The 25,322-nt window shown below is 41.4% G+C and overlaps 1 protein-coding gene across 4 annotated transcripts in view; it reads left to right on the forward strand.

The window, feature by feature from the left end:
* The first annotated feature begins 914 nt into the window (after positions 1 to 914).
* The window catches only part of LNPK (lunapark, ER junction formation factor), a 41,303-nt gene continuing 16,895 nt past the window's right edge, over positions 915 to 25,322 (forward strand). The window contains exons 1-7 of one of the 4 annotated variants that reach the window (XM_081926439.1): positions 915 to 1,146; positions 2,749 to 2,823; positions 4,884 to 4,976; positions 9,890 to 9,934; positions 11,292 to 11,479; positions 15,431 to 15,489; positions 18,657 to 18,697. In XM_081926439.1, coding sequence (XP_081782565.1) covers positions 4,950 to 4,976; positions 9,890 to 9,934; positions 11,292 to 11,479; positions 15,431 to 15,489; positions 18,657 to 18,697 — 360 coding nt within the window. In that variant the 5' untranslated portion in view covers positions 915 to 1,146; positions 2,749 to 2,823; positions 4,884 to 4,949. The remainder of the gene's footprint in view (positions 1,147 to 2,748; positions 2,824 to 4,883; positions 4,977 to 9,889; positions 9,935 to 11,291; positions 11,480 to 15,430; positions 15,490 to 18,656; positions 18,698 to 25,322) is intronic. The other 3 variants (XM_081926441.1, XM_081926438.1, XM_081926440.1) reach the window with 3 other exon arrangements.

Raw genomic sequence — 25,322 nt, forward strand, 5'->3', positions numbered from 1 at the left:
TAAAGGTGTGGTGTTGTGCTGCTGGTAAACCAGTAGTCCAGTGATACTGTAGATGAGGCACTACTAGATCTTATTATTATTTCATAAAACTTATATACTGCTTGATTGTAACAGAAAAATCCCTCCAGCGGTTTGCAAAGAAGAATATCATCATGTCAGCGAGCCTTATAAGGTGTACTTGCCAAAGAACCAGTCCAGAGCACTTGGGGAATTTTCCCCACCATGGTTTCCAACACAACATACTTTGGGGCTGAAATAATGACTTGCCTTAGGAAACCGATCACTTAATATATTTTAGAAGCCCTGCCCGACAAGTGACCCCAGTAATAAGGAATCACTTTCCATTCCCTGCTGGCTCGGAAGAAGTGTTTTGCTTGGAAAGCAGGCATTTCTAGCTAGTCAGCAATAAAAAGCGCCTTCGGAAAACGTTATTTCACTCCTTCCTTCCACCTCCAGCTTGACGCGCGCTCTCAAAACTCCCGCGCAAGATCCAGCAGCGCCCCATCCTCCTCCCGCCCAAACTGAACGACCGGCAAATGGGCGGAGCCTAATCTGGACGGTTGACAATAGCAGCAGCGAGGAAGCAACAGGCTGTCGTCTTATTCCCCGCCCCCCCCGCTCACCTTCGCCCCGCCTTCCTCCCCATCCCACTTGTTACGTTGGTTCCTCTGCCCTCCCGCTCAAGAATCAAGCTCGACTCGTCCCTTTTGCCCGCTTCCGAAGGCAGCTTCAGCTTGGCCTCCAGAGCAGGCGCGGGCGCCTAAACACAAAAACAAAACACGCACAGCGCGCGTTGCGTTCCAAAAGCAGGTGTTTTTACTAGCCCGACCGCAGGGGCGAAAAGCAATGGATCCTTTTTCCCTTTTCCAAGATGGCCGCTCTGCGCCCGTTTTCCCCCTGCTGGTAGGACGGTCTCTCTACTACACAACCGCCCTTTCCCAAGATGGCCGCGCTGCGTGCGTTGCCAGCGCTCGCACGTCGTTCCTGGATTTGAGGGACGGGGAGGAAGTTGGGGGCGGGGAGGGGGGCAGACGAGGCGGCGACGAGCCCCGTCCTCCACCTCCTCCTCCTCCTCCTCCTCGCGGCAGTGCGGCTTCCAGCGGGGCGGGGAAGGTGCGCGTTCAAAACCGAGGCGCAGAGAAAGAGGTGTGTTCGTGGCGTCTGTAGGAGGAACGAGCCTGGCTGAGGGGAAACTGGGAGGGGGAGAGAGGCAGGGGGAGGTCGTGTGGGAAACTGGTAAAAGTAGTAGCCGAAGGCGGCCTGTGGAGCTCAAGGGGGGGGGGGCGGAGAAGGGGGCAGCGGCTCAGGAAACCAAAACAAGGCGAGTTGGGTCAGTCAGCTCCTCAGAATTCGGCCCAGTGAACCTGTTAAGGTCCACCTCCAGAGTGAGAGAGATTTGCCAGAGTATAAATACCTTCCCCCCGCCACCGCCTGTCCTGCACTTTAATCCTGAGTACGTGGGAACCGCGTTAGCCCAGCAGACCTAAAACAGTTTACCTGGGAGCAAGACCCATTGAATTCAATAGGAGTGAAATATGGGGGGGGGGGGGAGGGGGCGGTGCCAGGAACTCTTTGCATCTTTACAGGCGTGGGTTTTAACAATTTCGCAGGCCTGGTTTTGAAAATAGATTTTGGGCCAGGGTGAGGCATCCTTGGTGATCACGTTTTAATTTAAACCCCAAAAGAGCATGGGGCCTTTGCTACAGTTGCTTGGGGGAGTTTTCCTAATGGGCCACCATAACTACCTGAATTTCTACCTCTTACCTATGTTTTAAAGGTGATCATAATCAGGAATCATTTGTGTCTATACACACACACAAAAATTATATACATATATACACACTATCTACACACACACACACACACACACACTTATACATATACACGCACGCACACACACACGCGCGCACACACACGTAACTGTGTGTGCATATGTGTGTGTGTGTGTACATACCTCTATATATGTGTGTATATATGGCCTTACACACTTCTGGTAAATTTTAAATGATTTGGCGTGTTTCACAGTTTATTTATTTTGTATAAATGTGATGCAACGAAGAGAGGAAAGTTGTGTAAGGAAGGATTCTGGTTGTGGAGAAGTATGCACTACATAGGCACCCCCACCCCCGTATCTCATACATTTTATGTGCTCTAGACCCAAATCTGGTGACTTAAGAATGAGGGCAACATTTGATTTTTCTGGTCTTGGGACTGATTCAAAAGGAAGAGCGTATTTTGGATTAGCTGCTGTCAAGTATGAAACATTAGTTGAGGGACCTTAAAAGTGTGTGTCGTTACTGGCTGAAACAAGTCACTGATTTTTATGGGGGTGCCTAGTGGTGGAGGAACCAGGAGAAGTCGTCCTGTTTGGGCTTTCTGCCTTGGTTGGTGAGAAAAAAACATTGCCCTATTCTTCCCAGTGAACTGCCTAGGCCCAAAGCAACCCCACCATTTTGCTTCTTTGTTACCCTGTGTGATTTTAAGATAGCATCTTATTAATTTTCAGTCTATAACTATAGTATCTGTCATGTCTTTGAGAACAAGTACAGGCATTTGGTGTCCACTCTGGAATTAGACATGTTTTAATAGCTAAAATATATCATTTTCTTCTGCTTCTGGCATTGTTCCTTTGGGTTAGTAATTTACCCACTTCAAAGCTTACATGTTTTTTCAGTAATTGCCCAAATGTATTTTTGCTGAAATGGTGGCTTGTCGGTGATTTAAATACTCAAATAATGTTTTCTTCAGCATCTCAAACTATTTCTGACCTCACAAGGAATGTTCCCTGATGATGAAGTAAATGTTGAAAGTGTTGCAACTTGAGGATAAAAATGTAGGCTAGTGGATATAAAGGGAAACTATGTGTTAAAACTATCCACTGCTCCTCAGCTGTATAGTTGCTTTAGTTTACAGCCTCCATGGCTACATTTTGTAAATACATTTTCGGGATAAGCTATATATGGTTGGGAAGCCCTCGGTTTAGGGTAGCAGCCTTGATGATGATCCATTGATTCCTGAGTCCAGTAACAAGGGTGCAATCATAAATACTATATAAGGTTTAGTGTGTCATAATTCATGCAATGCAATTCTATACATGTTTTTAAGAAAGAAGCAAGCTCTGTTGGGTTCAGTAGGGCTTAATTAATTTTATTTATATTCCGCCCTTTCCCCAAACTGGGACTCAAGACAGCTTACAAAAATTCAAACAATATGGATAAAATAAAAAAGCTAAAAATATATAAATGACAATGCTTAAGAAGTAGTTAAAGTATTATAGAATTAAAACTATATACTGTAAAAGCAAATCTATGGACATACAGATAGTAAAAACAGCACAGCCCTTTTAAAATGTGTTTTGGGGGGTTATTGGGTTGTTGTTTTTATTTTTATTATGTATTTTGTGATTTTTTTTTCTGATTTTATTCTGAGGACCGTCCTGAGACCTCTGGGTATAGGGCGGTATATAAATTCAACGAATGAATGAATTCTCTTTCCTTAAAAACAGCCAGTTCCCCCAATCCTGTCAGAATTAAGCAGCCTTCATCTGCCAGTGGAAGGACAGCAAAGAGGGAGCCTGTATAGCTTCTTTAAGAAGGAAGTTCCAAAGTTGGGAACAGCTACCAAGAAGGCCTTTTTCTCCCATCTTCCCACCAAATGTGCCTGTGAAGGTGGTGGGAGAAGGGCCTCTACTGAACATCTCAGAGCCTGGGCAGGTCCTTCAGATAGCCTGGGCCTAAGCTGTATTTTTTTTTACATAGGAAAGAACTCTTTTTGTTAGATGGATCACAATGATTTAGTTTAAGTTTATATTTCTGAGTAGTACAAGTAATTATTATAAAATACCTGTTTTCATTTTTGGGAGGTAAAGGTTAATTACTAGCCTTGAAGCATCCATGATTGATATTGTGTTCTATTCTAGCATATGAATAGGTTTTGCTAGCTTTATAAATCTGCATAGACTTGTTTTTAAAATTACCTTAACTTATAAAAGTTAAAAATGTTAATTTCTTGGACACCATCTAGGAAGATTTTCTTTCTTTTCATTCCTGCTGGCAATAAGACCACTGGTTTCTATTGTGGAAACACAAATAATTGCTCTGATCCTATTAGTTAGTGACTGACTGACAGCTCTATTCTATACATGTCTACTCAGAGGTAAGCCCCATTTATTTGGCTTACTCTCAGGTAAGTGTGTTTATGATTACAGCCTTTTGAGTGGCATGTGTAGGCTATTATGATACGATGTGGTGCTTTCTGTCCAGCTTGCAGAGAAACCCCCATGTCAGAAACCCTGTTCCACAATTTGCATTGACAGGTATTCTAGATTCTCTTGGCCATTATGCCAAGAAATTGAAGTACCATTAAAAATACTTTGAGGCAAGTGAATTAATTTGAGTTGTCTTACACCATATTTGCATTAATGGAAGTCTTGAATTTCAATAACATTTCTCTGATACTTGCACAAAGTTCATAATAAAATTAATATTGAAATTCTTGCAAAATATTATTCATTTCTTAGACATCTCATTGTAGATCTGCAGTTACTAATCCTAGTCACCTAACTGATTGGTAACGTGTTTTTAATTTTAAGATTTGCTTATAATTTATGGAGTAGAATTGTATAGTACTTCTCTGGCTATGTGGTATTGTAGGGTGTGGGTTTTCTAATGACTTCAGATTTGCAAAACAGAATATACAATCTGAAGCATAACGTGAAACACATGTATGTTAAGTTAGAATGTGATGGAAAATATGGAAACTATAGGCCGTTTATGTTTTGTCATGTAATTGTGTGGGTGACTAGAATGCTGTTTGAAATATCTTTATACTTCTTGGATTACACTGCTGGTGTATTTTTAATTAAACACAAATGCTTTAATTCTAGCTGTGAATTCCATTACAAGATTGGTTATAAGTTACCAAAACGACCTGTCTTCACAAATATAGAAATGGGTGGAATCATTTCCAGATGGCGGGTAAGTAAATCTTCTCACCTAGAGGTGCACATTTTTGTAATGCAAGAACACTGTCTCAAATGCTGCTTGTAAGTAATTTGCTGTGATGCAGAGCAGAGTACAGAACTAATTCGGTGTGCCTAGGTCAAGAAATTTGTCTTAGTTTCATCGCACATATGGTACTTTATCAGTGTACTGGCTCCGTCTTAAGGTACTCCTATTTCTGTTTGAATGGTGTGCCTTCAAAACAAAACATGAGACTGAAATTTTGACATTGCAGAATGACTTCTCACAGGTCTCAAAATGTGCCCAAAGTAGCCATCTTTCCCCCGAACAGTGGCAAGAATGCAAGATAAAGTTACCTGTACTTGGGCTGCAGTTGCAAAACATAATCTGCTGTGCTGGGAAAGGATAGGGTAGAACAGGATAGACTTCTCCCTCCACCCAGCCCTAAATAGCTCCATCAACCTCCAGCCATGGAGTGATGCTGTTGTCACTCCTCTGACGCAGAGCTCCCGGTTGTGCCTGCCAGTTGGGTTCCCACTGACAGTAGCCCATGGAAAGTACCAAAACAAGGTGTTCCAGGGGAGAGGGTGGGGCTGAGCTGGTTTGGGATCTGCTGGACCCTGGGTGTCCCCATTGTCACCACTCAATAGCATCAGGCCTGATTGTTATGCCAGCTTCGAGCAGGCCTAGTGTGGAGCAGGGGTTTATTTTCCCCCCCTCCAACTTCCACCCTAGCCAGCTTAGTGGCACTGCTGCTATACTCCTGTCATACCACTGCCTGACAAGAGATAGGATTGCACTCTTTGTAAGTTAAAGTCAGTGGGCTTAAGTATATTTTTTATTTTGTTGGGATTGTATTTAGTTCTATTTGGAGGAGATGCCTTGGGCAGAAGAACTGGAAGAGTATGCCATCAACAGTCAAGCACTAATTATGTAGCTGTTCATTGTCTATAAAAAAAGTATTTGTTGGCATGAAATCTGCTGAGTGTTCGTATGCCAGTTTTGTGACCTCTGAAAAATAGCCTGTGGAGCAGCACGGCCTTTCTGTTAATGAGAAGCCCACCTTTATTTGTTTTGGATCACATTTAACTGTTTTTGGACCATGAACAAAAAATAGTACTTGCTTAGTATTCAGAATATATATTATCAGTCAGCTTTATAAAAACACTGTAATGTAGGCTATTATCATCACCCTTGTGTTACAGATCAGAGAGAGGGAAGGGGAGCTCTGGCTGCGAGGATAGTAGCTCGGATTAGAGTTGTTAAATCCCAATCCTGCTAAAATTAGTCAAGGTGATGGCCTGTTGAGAGCACCTGAATGAATTCCCTTGGTGTTCACTTGAATTGTCAATAAGATTGCACTGAACCGGCATAGGTAAACCCTTAAATATCATTGGAAAGTAGCCTATTTCTCAGTTCAAGAAAGGAAAGGCTTGCCTCCATCATGAGCTGAGCATGTTCCAGCTTCTTTGCCCCACTACCACTGCTTGGGTCATCAGTGCATACTTCAATAGAAGGTGGATATCCACGCTGGTTGGCAGTGGCTCTCTAGGATTTTAGACAGGGGACATTGCCAGTCCTACCTGGAAATGCCAGGGATTGAACCTGGGACCTTTTGCATGCAAAGCAGATGCTCTGTCACTGAGCTACGGCCCATAGCATGTGGATATGTTATGGCTGTTCCTTGTGCCACACACTTTGAGAGCCTCTCTGGGCTATAAGCATTCTTTATAAACAAATAAGTAAGTTTTCTTTGGCACTGAGATTGAAAATGTAATTAAGTGAAAGCTTTGGTTAAGATACTTGTGGCTTACAGATGCTGCCTTGAGCACTGAAATATATAAATAATATATGACAATTCTTCCTATGCTTGGACATAAGGCAACAGCCTTCTTCTTAGTCATATAGAGAACATAGTGCTGTTGGTTTGCAGGTGTATTTTGTATGTTTTGTATGTTTACCTAAGTGAGCAAATTTCATACTTCACTTACTCTAGAAAAGACTCATTGACTTAAATAAGGAATGAGGCTCCTTCATGCATGAAGGAAAAAGTATTTTTACTAAGGTACCAAGAAGATGTTAACACTGTTGTATGTGAGAATTTGTACATGGATTGATATGTGTGCATATTTGCCATATTTGCTTCTCTCCTCTTCCCTGAAGGAGCTCAACTCTATAGACTCATAACTATAAACATAGTTGGTTCTTGTTCTGAACACTGCAGATAATACTGACGTACTGTAGGGCATCTGGGAAACTTCAGTTGCTGAGCTGAGATTTGAACCGAAGTCTCTCTAGTCCAGGAGGGACGCGGGTGGTGCTGTGGTTTAAACCACAGAGCCTTGGGCTTGCCGATCAGAAGGTCGGCAGTTGGAATCCCCACGATGGGGTGAGCTCCCATTGCTCAGTCCCTGCTCCTGCCAACCTAGCAGTTTGAAAGCGCGTCAAAGTGCAAGTAGATAAATAGGTACTGCTCCGGCAGGAAGGTAAACGGCATTTCCGTGTGCTGCTCTGGTTCGCCAGAAGCTGCTTAGTCATGCTGGCCACATGACCCGGAAGCTGTATGCCGGTTCCCTTGGCCAATAAAGCAAGATGAGCGCCGTGACCCCAGAGTCATTCATGACTGGACCTAACGGTCAGGGGTTCCTTTACCTTTACTCCCTAGCCCAGAGCGCTGCCACTCTATAATGCTGGTGTCAGGGAACTGCCATCGGAAGTTCAGAAGGTGGAAGGGCTCACGAAAGGTAGGAGAGACTTAGCAGCAGAAGAGGGAACCAGCAGGGGGAGAGAAGGAGCTCCGAGGGAAAGTGAGTCGGAGGGATGGCTCAGAGACACTTCCAGCGATAACAGTGAGGAGGTTCCAGGACCTCGTATAGGGACACCCACCCCTCGCCGGAAACTGTCGCGCCGAGAGTCCAGAAGACGCATGTCCGTTAAGGAGCTTTTATGTTGGAAGAGATTCCGTAAACGCCCACTGTCGGATTCTGCCAGCGACTGACGGAGCCATGCTTGAGGGGCTCCGTTTTAGACAGAGGTTTGCTGAGTTTGCCAAACTCTGAGGGACTAAGTTTTTACGCACAAGCAGCTCATCATCCCATCACAGCTGGCTATCACGTTGGAGAAAGAATCTTCAATTACTGCAGTCATTGTGTTTTTGCCCTGTTGATTACACAAGAAATTTATCTTACCAAAAATTACCCTCAGCACTGTTTACTGTAGGAATGTCAAGAAACTTACCACTGAACTGTCATGCTGCCAGTGTCCCTTCCTCATTTGTTAGTGTGTTAAGGCATAGGACCCAATCACTTTCGTATGCTTGTGTGCAAGATCATGATGCCTTCTGGCGGTTCCCTCATTGCGAGAAGCAAAGCTACAGGGAACCAGGCAGAGGGCCTTCTCGGTAGTGGCGCCCACCCTGTGGAACGCCCTTCCAGCAGATGTCAAAGCGATAAACAACTACCTGACATTCAGAAGACATCTTAAGGCAGCCCTGTTCAGGGAAGTTTTTAACGTGTGATATTTTACTGTATTTTTGGTTTTTATGGAAGCCGCCCAGAGTGGCTGGGGAGGCCCAGCCAGATGGGCGGTGTATAAATAATAAATTATTATTATTATTATTATTATTATTATTATTATTATTATTATTATTATTATTATTATAGCAGAACTTTAAACATTTTCCAAACACTACAAGTTACCTGTTCCTCAATCTAGTTTATCTCCTTTTAACTATCACTGAGAGAGAAGGGGAGACTAGAGTGCATGTGTGTACACATGTATGCATACCTATAGTTGCCTAGGGTCCATGTTTGTGCATAGATGTCCCTGCCCATGAGATATTTTGCTGTAGAAGCAGGTGAAACCGTTTTCCCTGATTTCCCCCTGTAGATCCCTGTTCCCCTGAAAAGCTGCTTCAGAGGGTCAGAGGAGCGGCCAAGGTGAAGGAGGAACGGGTGCAAGTCACGCCTCCAGCCCATTCCTCCTGGAGTGTCCATAGTATCTTAGCTCTTTCTGCCAATGCAAATCTGTCTCCAACCATAGTCTCATGTTCTCTATTTTTTGCTTTTTTGTAGATTAAGATCAGGCAGGTACATTTTATCTTCAAATAGACCATTGTGTTCTTCTCAAGTTTATTTTCACCTCCCTGTCCTGGAGTATTGAGCCAAAAACCACATTATTATTTTTTTTGAAAGACCTAAGGACATTCAAACAATTTCAAGGAAGGTTCACCAGGTTCCTTCTTTCAGTTGCTTATTTGCAGCATGGTGGTGTGTTTGCTGAATTTGAATAAGCAGGGATGAGAGAACAAACTTGGAAAAATACATGTGCCATGGTTTTATTATATAAAGACTACTTTCAAATATGAGAATCAATTAAAAATTCCCTGTGCTTATTTATTTTCTTTCCCCCTTTCTTCATCTGTTCATGCATTTTCAGTTTTACAACTTTCTTCGCTTTCTGGTGAACTTTCACATATTCTTAACTGATCTACTGTGTTTGTGCACCACAGCTTTGATCCATAAGACCAATGCTGTTCTATGTGTGTCTGGTATAGAATGTGCTACTCTTGAAATTCCTCCACTACTCTGTAAATGTTGATGATGGTCTTCATATTGTGTTTCTTTCCTCATATAATCTTAGGGAGGATATTTGATTATTGGAAAAATCATGGAGTTTTTGTTTTAAATGTTTCTCTTAAGTATGTTGTTGTTTGTCACTTGTGGCATATATCATGTTGGCATGATGTGACTGAGGAACTTGGGATGGTAATATTCAAAATGAGGTTTGAAGATATGTAGTGCGGTACTCTGTGTAGTGCTAATCATTACATTTTCCTACATATCTGATATTCAGTTGTTGGCTATATGTTTATTATTACTTAGATATTGAGGGCAAATTTTCACAGCTTTTTTTCTTTCCCTTGTAAGCAGACAAAGTCTTCCACAATAGAAGTATTGGAAAAAATAGATAAGGTATGTTTGATCTCTTATTGCTTGCCTTAAGAACTAAATCTAAGATTCTTAACATTCTTTCAAGTGTCAGCAGTTGACTTTTATGGTTGGAATTGGACACTGTCAATACATTAAGGCTGGTTCTATGAAGGAATGGCAAATAGATCACAAATTTTAAGATACTTGATATGAGCTGTACCTTCTCAGATAATCAGTTGTTAGGGGTCTAAAAATCTGTTCAGAAAGATCTGTTTTGGTTGTTGCATTAAACATGCAGTTCATTTTAAACTATGGTTTAATGTGAATGAGCAAGAAACTGAGACATGCTGCTGATTAAGCCATTGTTTAAAAATTAGCTATTGTCTAAAGTGACGTGCAAACTGGGCCGATGTTTACAGCATACATTATGTGGGTGCATATCATTGTAGACACTGACCATGATTTAAATAAGGGAAAAAGAGTGTGCAGGGAAACAGCAAACCAACTGCTGTTTTGGATGCTGTCCCTGCCACCCTTGTTCCAAATGCCAACAATTTAAGACAGGCATAGGCAAACTAGCTAACAGGACCAGTGGTCAGGGATGATGGGAGTTGTAGTCCCAAAACGTGTTGAGGGCCAAGTTTGCCTATGCCTGATTTAAGACCATGCCTGCCCACCCACATAGTAATTGTTAGCACAGTCAGTACTTAGAAGAACAGTCAACTCTCCTTTTAATTTACAAATGCTTACATGATCGTTGGTCACTCCAAGTAACTGGCTATTCACAAGCCTTATATGACAGCCAATGATACTTCCTAGGACTGCAGTTCCATCAAAATCGATGGAAACGGCTTCAAAGTAAAAATGGTTAGGATCAGGATGTTTCATGGGGGCAGGGAATATTGGCCATCTGATGTACTGAGTCCACAGCGATTCTGGACAATAACCTCACATGAAAACTAAAACTTCACACTTGTTTCTATCATTATCCCGGGCATATTGTGTTATCCAGGACAGGAGCTTTTAAAATTCAGCTTAATAGTGCTTATTTTAGAAATAGGAATAGGAAAAAATATAGAAATAGGAAAAAATATAGTGAAAACTTTGGGTTGATAAGGCCAGCATAATTTCATTCATCTTCCTCCCAATTACAGCATTCCCTATGCTTCTCCCGGCTCCCCCATGCGCAGTGTGCAGAAGATTGCCCTTGTGCGAGGGCTGCACATGTGTGTTGATGCACACCACTCACAGATCACATAATGCCTTAGGTTAAATAAACCAAGGATGTTAAGTATATTCATTACCTGGCTTCATTCTTCTGTCTCAAGATAAAATGGCTGGAATGTACAATCTTGGCACATGAGGTTAAATGCTCAAAAGATTTGTTTTTAATTTACAGGATATCCAGGCACTAGAAGAGTTTAGAGAGAAAAACCAGAGGCAGCAGAAGCTATGGGTTGGAAGGTTTATCCTCTATTCATCTGTTCTCTACCTTATTAGCTGTCTAATTATCTACTTGTGGTATCTGCCTGATGAGTGGACAGCAAGGTTCGTCATGACTCTTCCACTGTTTGCATTTCCGCTGATGTAAGTAAAACATGACTTCTTTGCAAGCTCCTTTTTTCTAGTGGTGATGCTTAGTGAGTTGTAGTACAGGGTGTATATATTTCACAGTTCTAGAGTTGTCATAATTTACAGGCGGTTTTTGAAAAGGTTAATGTAGCAGAATATCTCTACGTAAGAGGAGACCTGTGGATCAGACCAAAAGCCTTAAAGCACAGCATCTTGTCTTCCATGTTGTTCCACCAGATGCCTTTGGGAAGTCCACAAGCAGGATACGAGGGCAATAGCACTCTCCTGTTTGGGTACCCCAGAAATTGGTATGCAGAATTATGTTGCCATTTTCTAAGGTCCTCTATGAATTTGTCTAATCCTCTTTTAAAGCCATCAGAGTTGAAATATAAACTGGTGGGCATATTTCTGAAAGAGCAGATTTCTGAAGTGTAAGGTAATTATTTTGATTTCTGAATAGCTTTTAAGTTAATCCATTTCAAGCGGCAACATCATTGCGCATAAAAGTTAACTGAAACACATAATGAGGGCAGTTCAGAATATTGGACTGATGGACTTCGAGAAGATACAGCTGGTGTGGGCAGAAAATATAGCACTGATGCAACCCTTTACGGAGTTTTGTCAATTTTGGCTTCCCCACCCTTTCCCCTTCAGACTTCCCTACTTAAATGAAGTTAGGTTAAGAGTTGGATCCCGTTCTAGAGAGAAGGGGGAAAGTTACTCTGAGAAACTGGCTGCTACAATTTACTTCCTCAATTACAATTTACTTCCTCAATGCAGTCTATTGTTTAAAAATTAATAATTCAGTATTCTAAGTTATTTGACAACTTTATTTTATATGAGCTATTTTCTTGTTTGTCAGATGCCAGACCCAGGTCGTCTCTGTTTGAGGATGTGGCAAATGCAAATCTGTATTGCTATTTGAAAAGTCCAGCATCCATGAACAGCAAGTGATTAGTTAGCAAAATCTACTCAAACTGACCCAGTTGGATAATCTGATCATAGGGACACTCCTTTGGCTTTTTAATGCATAGGAATCTAATGCTTATGTAACACAATTGGTTGCTTTTTGAGTCTCTTGTTACTAGTGAAACTATTTAGTGGGAAACATTTTGAGTGTATCCATATTTTTACTTACCCTACCTGGTCCAAGCCAAATTTATTTACATTTAATATTAGAGGACCTTTATAATGGTTGCCTCTGGGTTCGAAATATTCTCCCCAAGGAAGCTAACCTGGTGCGCTCATAAGTTGTCTTTTCCTCACCAGGTTAAGTTTTTTCTGTTCTCTTAGTAGGCCTTTTAGAACTTGTTTTTAAGTCCCTATGCTATGCTTGGTAATTTAGTGTGCATTTGAAGCTTGTTTTAGTTTTCTGCTGTATTTGGTGTATTTCTGTGCTGGTTTTGTATTTGTCTTTTATGCTGGTCGTCTCTTGTAGTACGGTTTTATTTCAATTTTTGTATGTTTCCTTGATAATTTTTTGCAAAGCACCTTATGGTGCAATAATTTTGCACACTTTTGTTAGCAATCTGTTTGAGACATACCTTTCAGAACTTATTGTTAATGGCGGCATATAGGGAGCAAGTGTCCCCTCAACACTTCCATGTTGATAATTAATGCGAAGGGTGTGTTGTCACTGTTCAAGACACTGGTGTCTGCTGTTTGCTGAGTCTTTTGCTGGATCTTTCAGTGCATTTCAGTGTTCAGGTATGTTTGGAGGTATGTGGCCCAGAACTTAAATTTTGACTTGTATGACTTGCAAAAAATGCAGTCCCACTCTTCGTCTGTCCCCAGAATAGTTTAGTTTTCTTCCTCGCAGGAAATGAATGATTGGTGAGCAGTTGCCAACTTGTCTTTGTTTGTGGTCAAGTTGTGGAGCCGCACCGTACATCTGGTGTGATCCCCAGCACTCGTTCTAGACGTTTTTCATCCTTAAGCAAGTAAATTAAGTCTCCCTTTTCCAATTGGCAGTTGTTCCCTGTTCAGCAGCAGTTGTTGCTGTTTTGGCTTACTCTCGAGGGTCTGATTGTGTTACTAGTGCTGGCAAAATGAGCTGGCTTCCAGGAATATGTAGTTTGCCTAAGTAGATGCCTGCATTTCAATTCCTGTTTGAAAAGTTGAGAAAATAACAACATGGTTTTACTTCTTTAATTCTAAAACATGGTACAAATTCATTATGCAAGGATTTTCTTGAATAAATTTTTGAAAATAAACCTTCATTTTTGACTCTGCATACTAAAATAGTAATTGAAACATTAATACTTCTCTGATCTGCTGATCTCTTGGAAAAAAGAAGTGATTGCTAAAAACATTTATGCTTCTCAACTTACACCTAAATAGTCTTTTCCTTGATCATGCATCTTGTGCAAAAGGTGTTTTGCCATTCATAGAATGAAATTGCTTGCAAAACTCTTGATCTAGTGTGACTTTCAAAAACACCTCATTGTATTGGTCAGCCTGTATTGTGTCAGGACCAAGTCAAAGGACTGTTTTGGCATGACAAAGTACCGTATTTTTTGCCCCATAGGGCGCACCGGCCCATAGGACGCACCTAGTTTTTTGGGGGGGAAATAAAGAAAAATTTATTTCCCCTCCAGGTGCGGGGTTGGGGTGGGGGAAGCCGGAGCTTCCTCCGACCCCAGCCCCTAGAACAGGCTGCTGTCCGCTAGCCGTGGGAGAGCTGCGCGAAGTTGTGCAGCTCTCCCACGGCTAGCGGAGAGCTTCCTGAAGCCTGGAGAGCAAGAGGGGTAGGTGCGCACCGATCCCTCTCGCTCTCTAGGCTTCAGCGAAAGCCTGCATTCACCCCATAGGATGCACACACATTTCCCCTTCATTTTTGGAGGGGGAAAAGTACGTCCTATAGGACGAAAAATGTGGTATATTGATGCTGCTGGTTTTTCCATGATAAAATGGCTGTCGTGGTCAAACTGATAATAGTGTAGTTATGGGCTGAGTTCTACTCATAGTGAAGTTGTTCGCTTCACAATGAACAGAGCTTGCAATTCAGAACAATTTGAGCATAAGGCCTGCTGAGACCCTTTGCCTGTCTTTCACACAGTAGTTTTGTAGTACTTCGGTAAGGGGAGGGGGTAAAAGCCAGGAGTTCAAGTGCTTAGGTCTTTATGCTGTCTAACAACTAGGGAGTTGCTTCAGCAGGATCATCCCCCCCCCCCCCCGGACTTAGAATGTTACAACTGCTGCTCTATTCAGCATTGATCAGGTCTCCTATGGAGTACTGTGTTCAGTGTTCAGAGTGGTTTTGACAATTGGGAAAGGCGATCTATGAATGCAGTAAAGAATTGATATAATGTAAGAGAATAGGTTGTTTGATCTTGATGCTGGATAAGCAGGACAGGTTAGGGTTTCTGCTGGTTTACCACCCACCTCACTGCCCAGCAGTCCTCCTCTCTAAGGATTCTCAGACTGCTGGTTTTGGGGGGACTTCAGCATTCATGCCAATGTGGTTGGCTTTGGGATGGCTCAGGACTTTATGGTGGCCATGACAACCATGGGGATGTCTCAACATGTCATGGGCCTAACGCATGTGACAGGCCACACTCTGGAGCTTGTTTTCACAACTGGGAAGGAATTAGGGTTTTCTGAAAGTGATCTGAAAGTCTAGACAGTATAAATGTCCAAGTTGGGGCATGGGCTTGTTTGAATCACTGTTATCATTCACATACTTTGCACTCAAGGGATTCTATTTTGCAATCTAAACGCTCTTTCTTTTAAACACTTTTAAAACAATCCATGTAAGGAACCCATTCTGCTAATATTAAATGAAGTTTCTGTGAAGCAAGCCGATTTGTCCCTAGCTGCTTTTTGAGACTAGCATTAATTGTGAAGTTTTAGATTAAGTTATGTTAAAGTCTGCTGAGGAAGTTGATTCCATCCATAGTGAAGAATGGCACATTCAGTTTCCTTTTGCCTAGATTTTAATAGTGGAAATTCTTTCTTTCCCCACAGAATTTGGTCCATAAGAACACTCCTCATTTTCTTCTTTTCTAAAAGAACAGAAAGAAACAGTAAGTGTATTTTTCCTTATCCACCCCCCACCCCCAGATTGTGTTAGCCTAAGCATGGGACTGTATAGATACAATTACATAACCTATAGTTGTCTCGTGTTAAAATACCTTGTGGATGGTTTTGTAGGTGAGATTTATGAGTGAGTTTCTTTTAAGACTTCAGGAAATCTACTCAACCTTATAGTCAGCTATAAAATGGAAAATGAATATAAAATGTTTTGAAGATGAATGGATTAATTGTTAGGTACTTAAATGTGTCTGAAAGCTGAATAGCAAAGGATATTTAAATACACTTATCTTGCTATATTAATAGAAAGTAATTATGACTAATTTATCTTTTGGTAAATTCACAGTATTTTAGATACTTGTGTATTGTACCCAATATACATCAAAGCATCACTGGAATTAAGGAAGTATGTGTTTGTTCTAAGTTATGAAGCAGCCAGTGTGGTCTGATGGTTATTAGAACGTTGGACTGGAGAAATATATGCTCAGACACTATTTCTGAGTCTAACCTATCTCAGGATTGTTGTGAAGCTAAAATGGTGAGAGGAATGGGAACCAACTTCATTTTGGAAGGAAGTTGAGATGTATAATAATAATAGCAACAACAATATGGATTCAATCTGAAGTTGGATGCAGTCTTAGCAGGACTGTCCTAGGTTAACCTACTGAAGACCCTTTTCTTCCCGTGGTTATTAAAGAGTGCCTGGTTTTGTTGTCCTCACTTGCATGACATTTGTGCCCGCAGAAAGGGTCTGGTTTAGAATCCCATGTGCTACTGTTAAACATGATTCAGTTCCCCAAGAACCTGATAAGAGTCTTATACTTAATTTTTGTTGGTCTATGAGTGATAAATTCTTTTAAAAGGTGAGTTAGAACTCAGGTGGTGGAATTGACTCTCAAAGGCTGTATTGATGTCATGACAGCAATGCAGGTTAAAAAATTAATTGCAGCTTCCTCTCTTTATTTTGCTACTTTTAAGTTCTGCTCGTTAATGAATTTTGCCCAAAACTTAGGGTTACCATGGCACCAAAGAACTTGCTGTTGCTTCTGCATGGACAGTTGTGATTGGAGCAGTGGCTTTTCATGACAGATGTTGCTTCTTCCTTTCTCATTTAAATGATTTTTTTAAAAAAGGAAAATGGCAGAAGAAATGTTTACTTAGCTAAGGCAAATCTACCTGGAGGTAATGTGGACTGAGCTCATGGGCTTCCTAGGGAAGTGAGAGGAACCCCAATTTTGAGAGTTATTTCTTATGCAGCCCCTCTCATGCTAGTGGCTGAAATCTGTTGTGCTTTTGCCATATTTACAGTCACATAGGCGTGAGCATTGTTTGCAACATAAGTGACTGTATAAGTCACTTGTTCACTTCTGTTATGCCTTTCTTCCTTGGATATTAAAACTGCAACAACCCAGTGAGAGTGATTTTACCCAAGGCCAGTTAGCAAGCTTCATGGTGAAGATGCCAACCTGGTTTTTCCAGTTTCATTCAACATCCAGTCCCTTTGTTGCATTAGCTCTCTCTATTTCCAAACAACCCAGAACCTTGTTTGAATGGTTTACAATAGCCTTTGCCTGCCTGGTACTCTCCAGATGTTTTGGACAGTAAGTCCCATCAGCCACCACCACATGTAGTCCAGAACATTTGGAGGATGCCAAGTTAGCAAAGGCTGGTTTATAACAAACCTGTTACATTTCACAGTTTGATGCCCTTCGCGAGTCGTTTCTCTGTTCATTACTGCATCTTGACACGTTCCTTTCTGCTTAAACCCTTAAAAGCCTACTGCTCCACAAACTCTGTAGGTGTGCTAGGCCCTTTACAGAATTAATATAGGCCCTCACTAGAGGGCTTGCAACAGATATGTTTTACTGCTACTTTGATAGTGGCTTCCTACGTTGAGTTTATTGAGTTTGAAAATGGAATAGTGTTAACTTAATGAAAAATCCCACATGCATTTCCATCCCCGCCCCCAAAGAGGTTTAGCAAAGTGTTAAAACTGCATTTTTATAGTGTTTCTTTTCTTATATCTCAGTAGAATGGCTTTCCGACTAGCAATAACTTGTTTAGGCAAAAAGAGATTTTATTAATTGTGAATTTCTAATAATGCACACTAATTCTGGGGGTGACATTTAACAGTTTATATTGAGAAGCTTATTTTCATTTTCATATTTTATTTATGAAATTTATATACTGCCTTCCATCAAATGATCATGGCTGTGTGCATTATAAAAACACAAAAATATATAACATAATAACAGACAAAACAACACACACACCCTAGTCTAAAAGGCCATAGATTCATTTGCTAAAGGCCTGTGGGAAGAGGAATGTTTTTGCCTGGTAGCTAAGCTATGTAGTGAAGGCACCAGGTGAGTCTACCTGGGAAGAGCATTCATGAATGTGAAGCCGCAATAGAAAAGGCCCATTCTCATGTTGACACTCTCTGGACGTCTCATGGAGGAAGAAGGGCCTTGGATGATGATTTCAGGGTCTGGGTCAGTTCATATGGAGAGAGGTGGTTCTTGAGGTATTGCAGTCCTGAGCCGTTTAAGATTTTATAGATCAAAACCAACACTTTGAATTGGGCCTGGAAACTACTTGACAGCCAATGCATTCAGGCCAGGGTTGGTGTTATATGCTCAAACTATCCTGCCCTGGTGAGCAGCCTTGGCTTGAATTCTGCGCCAACTGAAATTTCCAAACCATCTTCGGAGGTAGCCCCATGTTTAATATGTATAACTCATTGCAATACTCTTACTTAACCTTCAGCCAAATTCACATCTTTATTAAGTGGCATGCCTTCATCCACAGCTTCACATCAATATTTTTAACTTTTTTATTGAAGTTCTTATAATGGGTCAAAACAATTTTAGTTCTAATAGCAGCTTGATTGATAAAGTGTTACATTAAAAGGGTTCATAATTCACCACATTCAGTTGCAGTAAAAATGGTAAACTGCTTGTGAATGATGATGCATCTTAAACAACTCTTCCATTAATTAACCAAGAGACGGGGGGGGGGGGGCATTGCTAATGTTATACTCGAATGCTGGCCAACATATTGTATTCAAATTCAGAGTACGAATGTTTTTATTTATTGCATATGCATGCATATTTGACATGTCACCTTGGTATTAAATATTGATTTAAATCTTCTTTTTTAGATGAAGCTTTAGAAGTTCTAAAAGCTGAGAAGAAAAAAATAGTAAGTGTGTATATTTATAAAGACGGCTTACCTGTAATATCTTGTCAAATAAACTGTATAAGTTAACAGGATTTGATTGGGCTGAATGGATGAAATCCAATTTTGTGTGAGTGCCTCCTCTCCCCTCACAATGAGATTTCCTTCAAATCTCCAGAGCAGATTTGGGGGGCATGGAGGCTGGAAGGGGTAGGATAAGAAGCGGTTGGGTTCTGCTCTGTGAACAGAAGTCAAGTGCACAGATATCCTGCCCCCACTTTGCTGGGTGTGCAGTAGTTGGGCTCAAAATATGGCAGATAGCCACTTTCTGTTTTGCAGTGTTTATCATGCAATTATACAGAAAACTTTATTTTAAAGGTAAAATAATATGTATTGCGCAGGTCCTGAACTGAATACTAACAAAGTAGAAATGCTTTGTGTTCAAATAGAAACTTCGTTTTTTGCTTACCACATTTTTGGTGTAGAAAAGGAGAAAAATAACAATAGCGGAATTAATTCATACACCCACACGAAGCTGTATGTGGAATTAGAACTAAGAATACAAGCTAGCCAGCAACCCTAAGTCTTGGGTCCTCTTAAAAATGGATCCAGGTAAAGATTGTCACAGTGGCTTTAAGTAATGCAGCAATCACCTCTTTTATTATTCAGTCATATATGCAGTTTTAAAATCACTACATCCAATCAGCTATCCAATACTCGGAAAACCTTTCAGTATATGAACAGCAATGGAAGGGCACCTATTCCTTATGAATTGAACTGTCCTGATGCAAAATATCATCAAACTTCAGTGTTAGAAATGCACCCTGAACTTCAGGTCTGGTCCCAGCAAACCTGTAAATTTTAGTCAAATATTTTTGGTTGAACTGTTTGGTCATCTCAGTCATATCCAAGATTTTAACCTGTTAACAAAACATGCCCTCCAAATGTTGTTTGGCTCCCAACAACATTAGCCTTTGCCATCATGGGCAACAATCTGGGATGATGGGAGTTGTAGACTAGCAACATTTGGAGGCACCATGTTGGCGGCTCTTGCTTCAAACTGTTGGAGGAAGCAAATTAGTTGGAGTTTGCAATTCATTCTACTGGAGGTTTGCGTTAAGAGACTGGAGAGTAGGGCGTGGCCAAGCACTTCTCACTCCCAGTCCATTAATCTTTGTAAGTCTTGGACACCGTTAATAAGCTGTTCCAATAGCAGTAATTATTTTTTATGTATTTGCAGAGAATTTCTAGAGCACTTAATAATAGAAAAAAAATCCTAAACAGTGCATGGATACTTTGACTGTATTTTTATTTGGTTGATCATGCACAGACTTATTAATTCTTACTAGTAGTACGTGGAATGCATGTAGGCTGTTGGATGCCACAATTAATGTTTAAAATAAGTTTTAATCTTGATTTACATAGGACTTAGACCCTGCCTTTCTGCAAATCTGATGCTGCTTAAAGATAATATGCCCCTAGGTAGATCAGGGCAGAAATCTGAAAATGTATTAGTAAATGTGAGGTGGTGCTGTCAGCTTCAGGAAGGAATGCCTGGAAAACACATATTTGCACATCTGCTCGCTTGTTAGAGCCAAATATGTACATATTTGTTAAGGGCACACCACTTAATCTTAGAGGCTGTAGTTTGTTAAGGGTGCTGAATGTTAGGAGACCCTTATTTCCCTCAGAGAGCTACAGTTTTCAGAGTTTCATTCATTTTCTCCAGGAAGTCTGGGCATTGTAGCTCTCCGATGGGAATAAGGGTCTCAACCACTTTCAGCACCCTTAACAAACTATAGTTTCTAGGATTCTTTGGCTGAAGCCATGACTGTTTAAAGTGGTATGATACCACTTTAAATGTTTAGCATATATGAGTCCTTACTGCAATATCACAAAGGCAGAACTAGTAGAAAAGTTAAAAGTATTTTACCTGTTCGCTTGTGTGAGTTGTGTGTTCACTACTGAAGTTTTATCTCGGTGTGTTTCGTAAATAAATAAATACCTTGTTTTTCAAGTCCTCTGGACTGGTGTAATAGTGCCTTCCCATGGGTGTTAGTGTTTTGGAAATAATACTTAGCTTTGACAAGTAGGTATATGCAAGGTTGGGAACACCCTGCACCCAGAGAGATTGGTTGGAGGAGTTCAAGGCCTTGTCAGAGATACACTTCTCCACATGATGGCTCCCAAATGGGAGCAGGGTGGCTGAGTGCCACTGTTGGTGCATTCCAGTAGCTGTTGGAATACAACTCCCATCATTCCTTTCCATTGACTATGCTGGCTGGGGCTGATGGGCATCTGAGTCCTAAACAGCCAGGTTGGGCAAGGCTGTTGTAACAGAACCTTTTGTGGCGTGTCCCTGAGAAGTAAATTTTGTGGGAACACACAAAACCCTGCTGGGTCAACTTGTTCAGGTGAGATGCTTCCATGGCACATGTCAAATTGATTGAGGGAATCTTAATGGAATGAGATGGGTAGGTAAATACAGGCTTTCCTTGCAGTTGTGACTTCTGATTGTGTGGCCTTTAAAAGGGATTAGAAAAAAGCAGCTAGTTTAGTCTTCGATAAAGGGTTTTGAAAGGGCAAAAATGTTTTGTGGAAATGTTCTCCGTAACTTATAAGAATAAGAACCTATGTAAAAAGGTCAAGGGAAATACGGTTTGTGAGCCAATGAATTTTCTATGACCTTTCTTATGTAAGTTTAGCTTTCAAGTAGCACTTGCGTCTTCCACATGCTAGTTAGTTACTTGTGCCAAATATTTTCCTCTGCCAATAAATATTATACAACTTTTGCCCAAAGATTGTTGAGGGCAGCAGCAGGTGGTGTGCCATGAATGTCCATTGCTCATTTTGTGGGGATGGAATTCTGTACACCCTTATAATTATTTTACTCTGTTGCTCCCCCACAAATCCTTTCTTCGGTACTGTTCAAGCGAATTGTGACAGCCTTCTGTTTGGCAACATATATGGTCAAGGCAAGGGCACTGAGTACATTTATTTATTTATTTAACAAAAATTTTAAACAACTAGTTTATTGAAAACAACAACTCTTAAGCAGCTTACAAGTACATGATCAGATGTGGATTTTTAAATGTGTGCATTTCTGGAAATAAAAATCTACTTAAAGAAGCAATTTAAGCCAAATAAGTGCTGAAAAAGGAAAGTGAGTAAAATGTTACTCTTCTAACTCCCTCCTCCAGCTCTATGTACTTTTAAAGGGTGAAGAAGGTAACCATTCTCACCACCTCATGACTAAGGGGGACACTGAGTAGGTAGGCTTCATGAATGCCAGGGGAAGACTTCAAATGCTGCCGCATTGGCAGCTGTTACTGTAATGGGTCTCTGGATTTATGTAAGTTGTGTATCATTTAGATAGTGGCTTCATTCTCTGCTCTACTGACATGACAAAGAAGTAGAAGCCTATTCAGGCAATGCACTTCTACACAGGTCCTAAAAGAGCTACATTGGCTCCCAGTACATTTCCAAGCACAATTAAAAGTTTTGGTACTGACCTTTAAAGCCCTAAACGGCTTCAGCCCTGTATACCTAATGGGGCATCGCCACTCCCATCATTCAGCTCAGACACTGAAATCCAGCCCCGAGGGCCTTCTGGCTGTTCCCTCCCTGCAAGAAGTGAAGCTACAGAGAACCAGACAGAGGCCTTCTCTGTAGTGGCACCCGCCTTGTGGAACGCCCTCCCATCAGATGTCAAGGAAACAAACAACTATCTGACTTTTAGAAGACATGTGAAGGCAGCCCAGTTTAGGGAAGTTTTTAATGTTTGATGTTTTAGCACATTTTTAATATTCTGTTGGGAGCTGCCCAGAATGGCTGGAGAAACCCATCTAGATGGGCAGGGTATAAGTAATTTATTGTTATTATTATTATTATTATTAGTAGTAGTAGTAGTAGTAGAAGTAGTAGCAGCAGCAGTAGTGTATTGGTGTAGTGTAGCTGTAGCTCAAGTGTAGCTGTAGCTGTAGTGTAGCAGTAGTGTAGCTGTAGCTCAATGGTAGAGCATCTGCTCTACATTCAGGAGGTCCCAGGTTCAATCCCCAATGTTCTCAGCTGGGACTGGGGAAGGCTGCCCTCTCTCTAAACCTTGGAGAGCCACTGCCAGTCATTTCAGACACTGCAGAGCTAGATGGACCGTTGGTTTGACAGTGTATCAGGCAGCTTCCTGTGTTACTATCCTGGAGCAGTGATGCCAGCTACAGTGTTGATGATGCTGTTTGGGGCAAGCGTTGGAGGTGCGGGTGGAGACAGCGGAAAATATCCTTCTCCTGTCCCCGACTGCTCTACTTGGCAAGGCAGTTTAGCTACCGAGTGGAATGTGCTTGGTAATGTGAGAGGACACCAGTACGCTAGGAGTGATCGCCAAAGAAGAAGATTCCTGTAGCTGCTGTTGCCATCATTACAGTTGTAGGGATTGGAACAGATCCTTAATTTCTCTAATCCTTTTGGCAGTGGAGATGATGATTTCAGTTCAGGGCAATGTGAGGTGTATTTTTGCTTGGAGTGCTTTAGGCTTTGCCTTTTGTTCGTTTGGGCAGTTAGAAAATGGACTACAAATTTGAATCTAGGTTTGGGAGTGTGGAAAGGTAGTGGGAGAAGAGAGAAGCACAGGTGTGGTAGGGATGTAAATATCAGGGTTGGGGAGGTGAGAAGAAAGTGCTGAAGAAAACTGGGTTGGGAGGTGGATGTGGGGCAAGGGGCGGAATGAATAGGGAGGACACAAGAGCCAAACCATAGGAAATCTGCTTCTTAATCTGCTAACCGGCTCACCAGTCCAGAATAATGTGATTCTAGGTGTGTGTTAAAAAATGCTACTCACTTGGTTTCCTAAGTAGTTAAATATTGCTGCCTAGAATATTTGAAACTTCTTTCAGGCCGAGGAGTCTGAGTGATCTATTCTGAAGCATTCTTTTACTCTCTAGTACTTAGAGTATTACTTAGTTGGATATCATCTAGTATTCGCGGCTGAGCAAGCAGATAACTTACCATCAGGTAGATCGTTCTTGAAGACCTCTTTAGATTATCTTGTGTGTTGCTCTAAGCTGCTACTTTAAATGAATTCAAATCTCCTTGAGCTGCACCCAAGGGTACTAAAGAAGCTTGCAAATGTAATCTTGGAGCCTCTGTCTATAATCTGGAGAATTACTGGAGAACAGATGAGGTCCCTGCAGACAACATTTGCTCCATGATTCTATGAGAGCAAGGTAGTGGAGACTGGTCCGTTAGGGCAAATGGGGCTCTGTACCACCAACCTCAAGTTGTCCTTAGCCAACCCCCAACCTACCTGCCTTCAGGTTTACAACCAGTCCGGGGAGTGGGCACTGCCTGCCTGTTTCTGACACCTTAGCCTCAATTTTAGCCATGTAAAACTCAGCAGGGGGAAGATTGGGGACAGAATTAGAACTAGTTGGCTCCACCTGCCGTTGTCTCTGGCACCCCCTGCTGCTGCCCTCCATGCATGCCACCCTCCCAGCCCCAATGGGCACCGTCCTACACTGCGCAAGGGAAAAGGTAGATCCTTTTTAGCTTAAGCTTCTCGGGGGTTGTACTTGCCTGGAAAGCGTAGACTACGGTGTTGGACTTACGGCGGCAGCTGTTAATGTTCTATGTGCTCCTGTTTTTTAGTGCTTTTGGCAGTTATTTACACAGATTACATGCACACCCTGAATAGTTTCAATGGAGTGGTGGTGAAATAACCCTTAACTCTTCTAGAGGGTTAATGCTGTTTTAGTTTTTCTCATTTCCTGTCCAGGTTTCTAGCTCCTAAGTGTGTGAAGAGTAGGGCTGGTGATGCACCTTTGTAGCCTGGGGCTCTTATCTTTTTTGGACCTTTTGTGTTGTGATTTTGCTTTCGTATTACCGTATTTTTCGCTCTATAAGACGCACCAGACCACAAGACGCACCTCGTTTTTGGAGGAGGAAAACAAGAAAAAAATATATTCTGAATCTCAGAAGCCAGAAAAGCAAGAGGGATCGCTGTGCAGTGAAAACAGCAATCCCTCTTGCTGTTCTGGCTTCTGGGATAGCTGCGCAGCCTGCATTCGCTCCATAAGACGCACACACATTTCCCCTTACTTTTTAGGAGGGAAAAAGTGAGTCTTATAGAGCAAAAAATACAGTATTTTGCTTGCTAATAGATTGATGCCACCTTATCGTATTTTTGTTGCAATACTCTTGTTACCACTTTGGGGGGTGGGGGCTTTGGGCCGAAAAGTGGTACATAAATTGTAGTAAATAATCATAACCATTCTTGTTTTAATTTATAATTTGGTCACAACTAATAGGTCATGATTTGTTAATGTTCTTAACATCTGAAAGCAGAGCACAAGTTGCTTACCCTAGCTTGATATGGAATCTCAAGACATGCTAAGGGCTAGAAGGGGTTAAACCATTTTTAAAATTTTTGTTTCAGAATTCTCTATGGGGAGTTCTGGTGTCCCTTGTAGTTTTTGATAGTCCTTAATGGATAATGTGAATAATTTTTATTTCTTTCTCTTTAAAGGGTTCTTAGCATTTGAGTGTTAGCTGTCAGATAAATGCTTCATTTCTTTGAAAGTCAATTTTATTTATTATCTACTTTATATATGTGTATGAGGATATCTTGTGGTGGTAGATCATTCCTCTTATGGTGCAG

The sequence above is a fragment of the Podarcis melisellensis genome (assembly GCF_964234715.1).
Source record: "Podarcis melisellensis genome assembly, chromosome: 1".
Classification (NCBI taxonomy): domain Eukaryota; kingdom Metazoa; phylum Chordata; class Lepidosauria; order Squamata; family Lacertidae; genus Podarcis; species Podarcis melisellensis.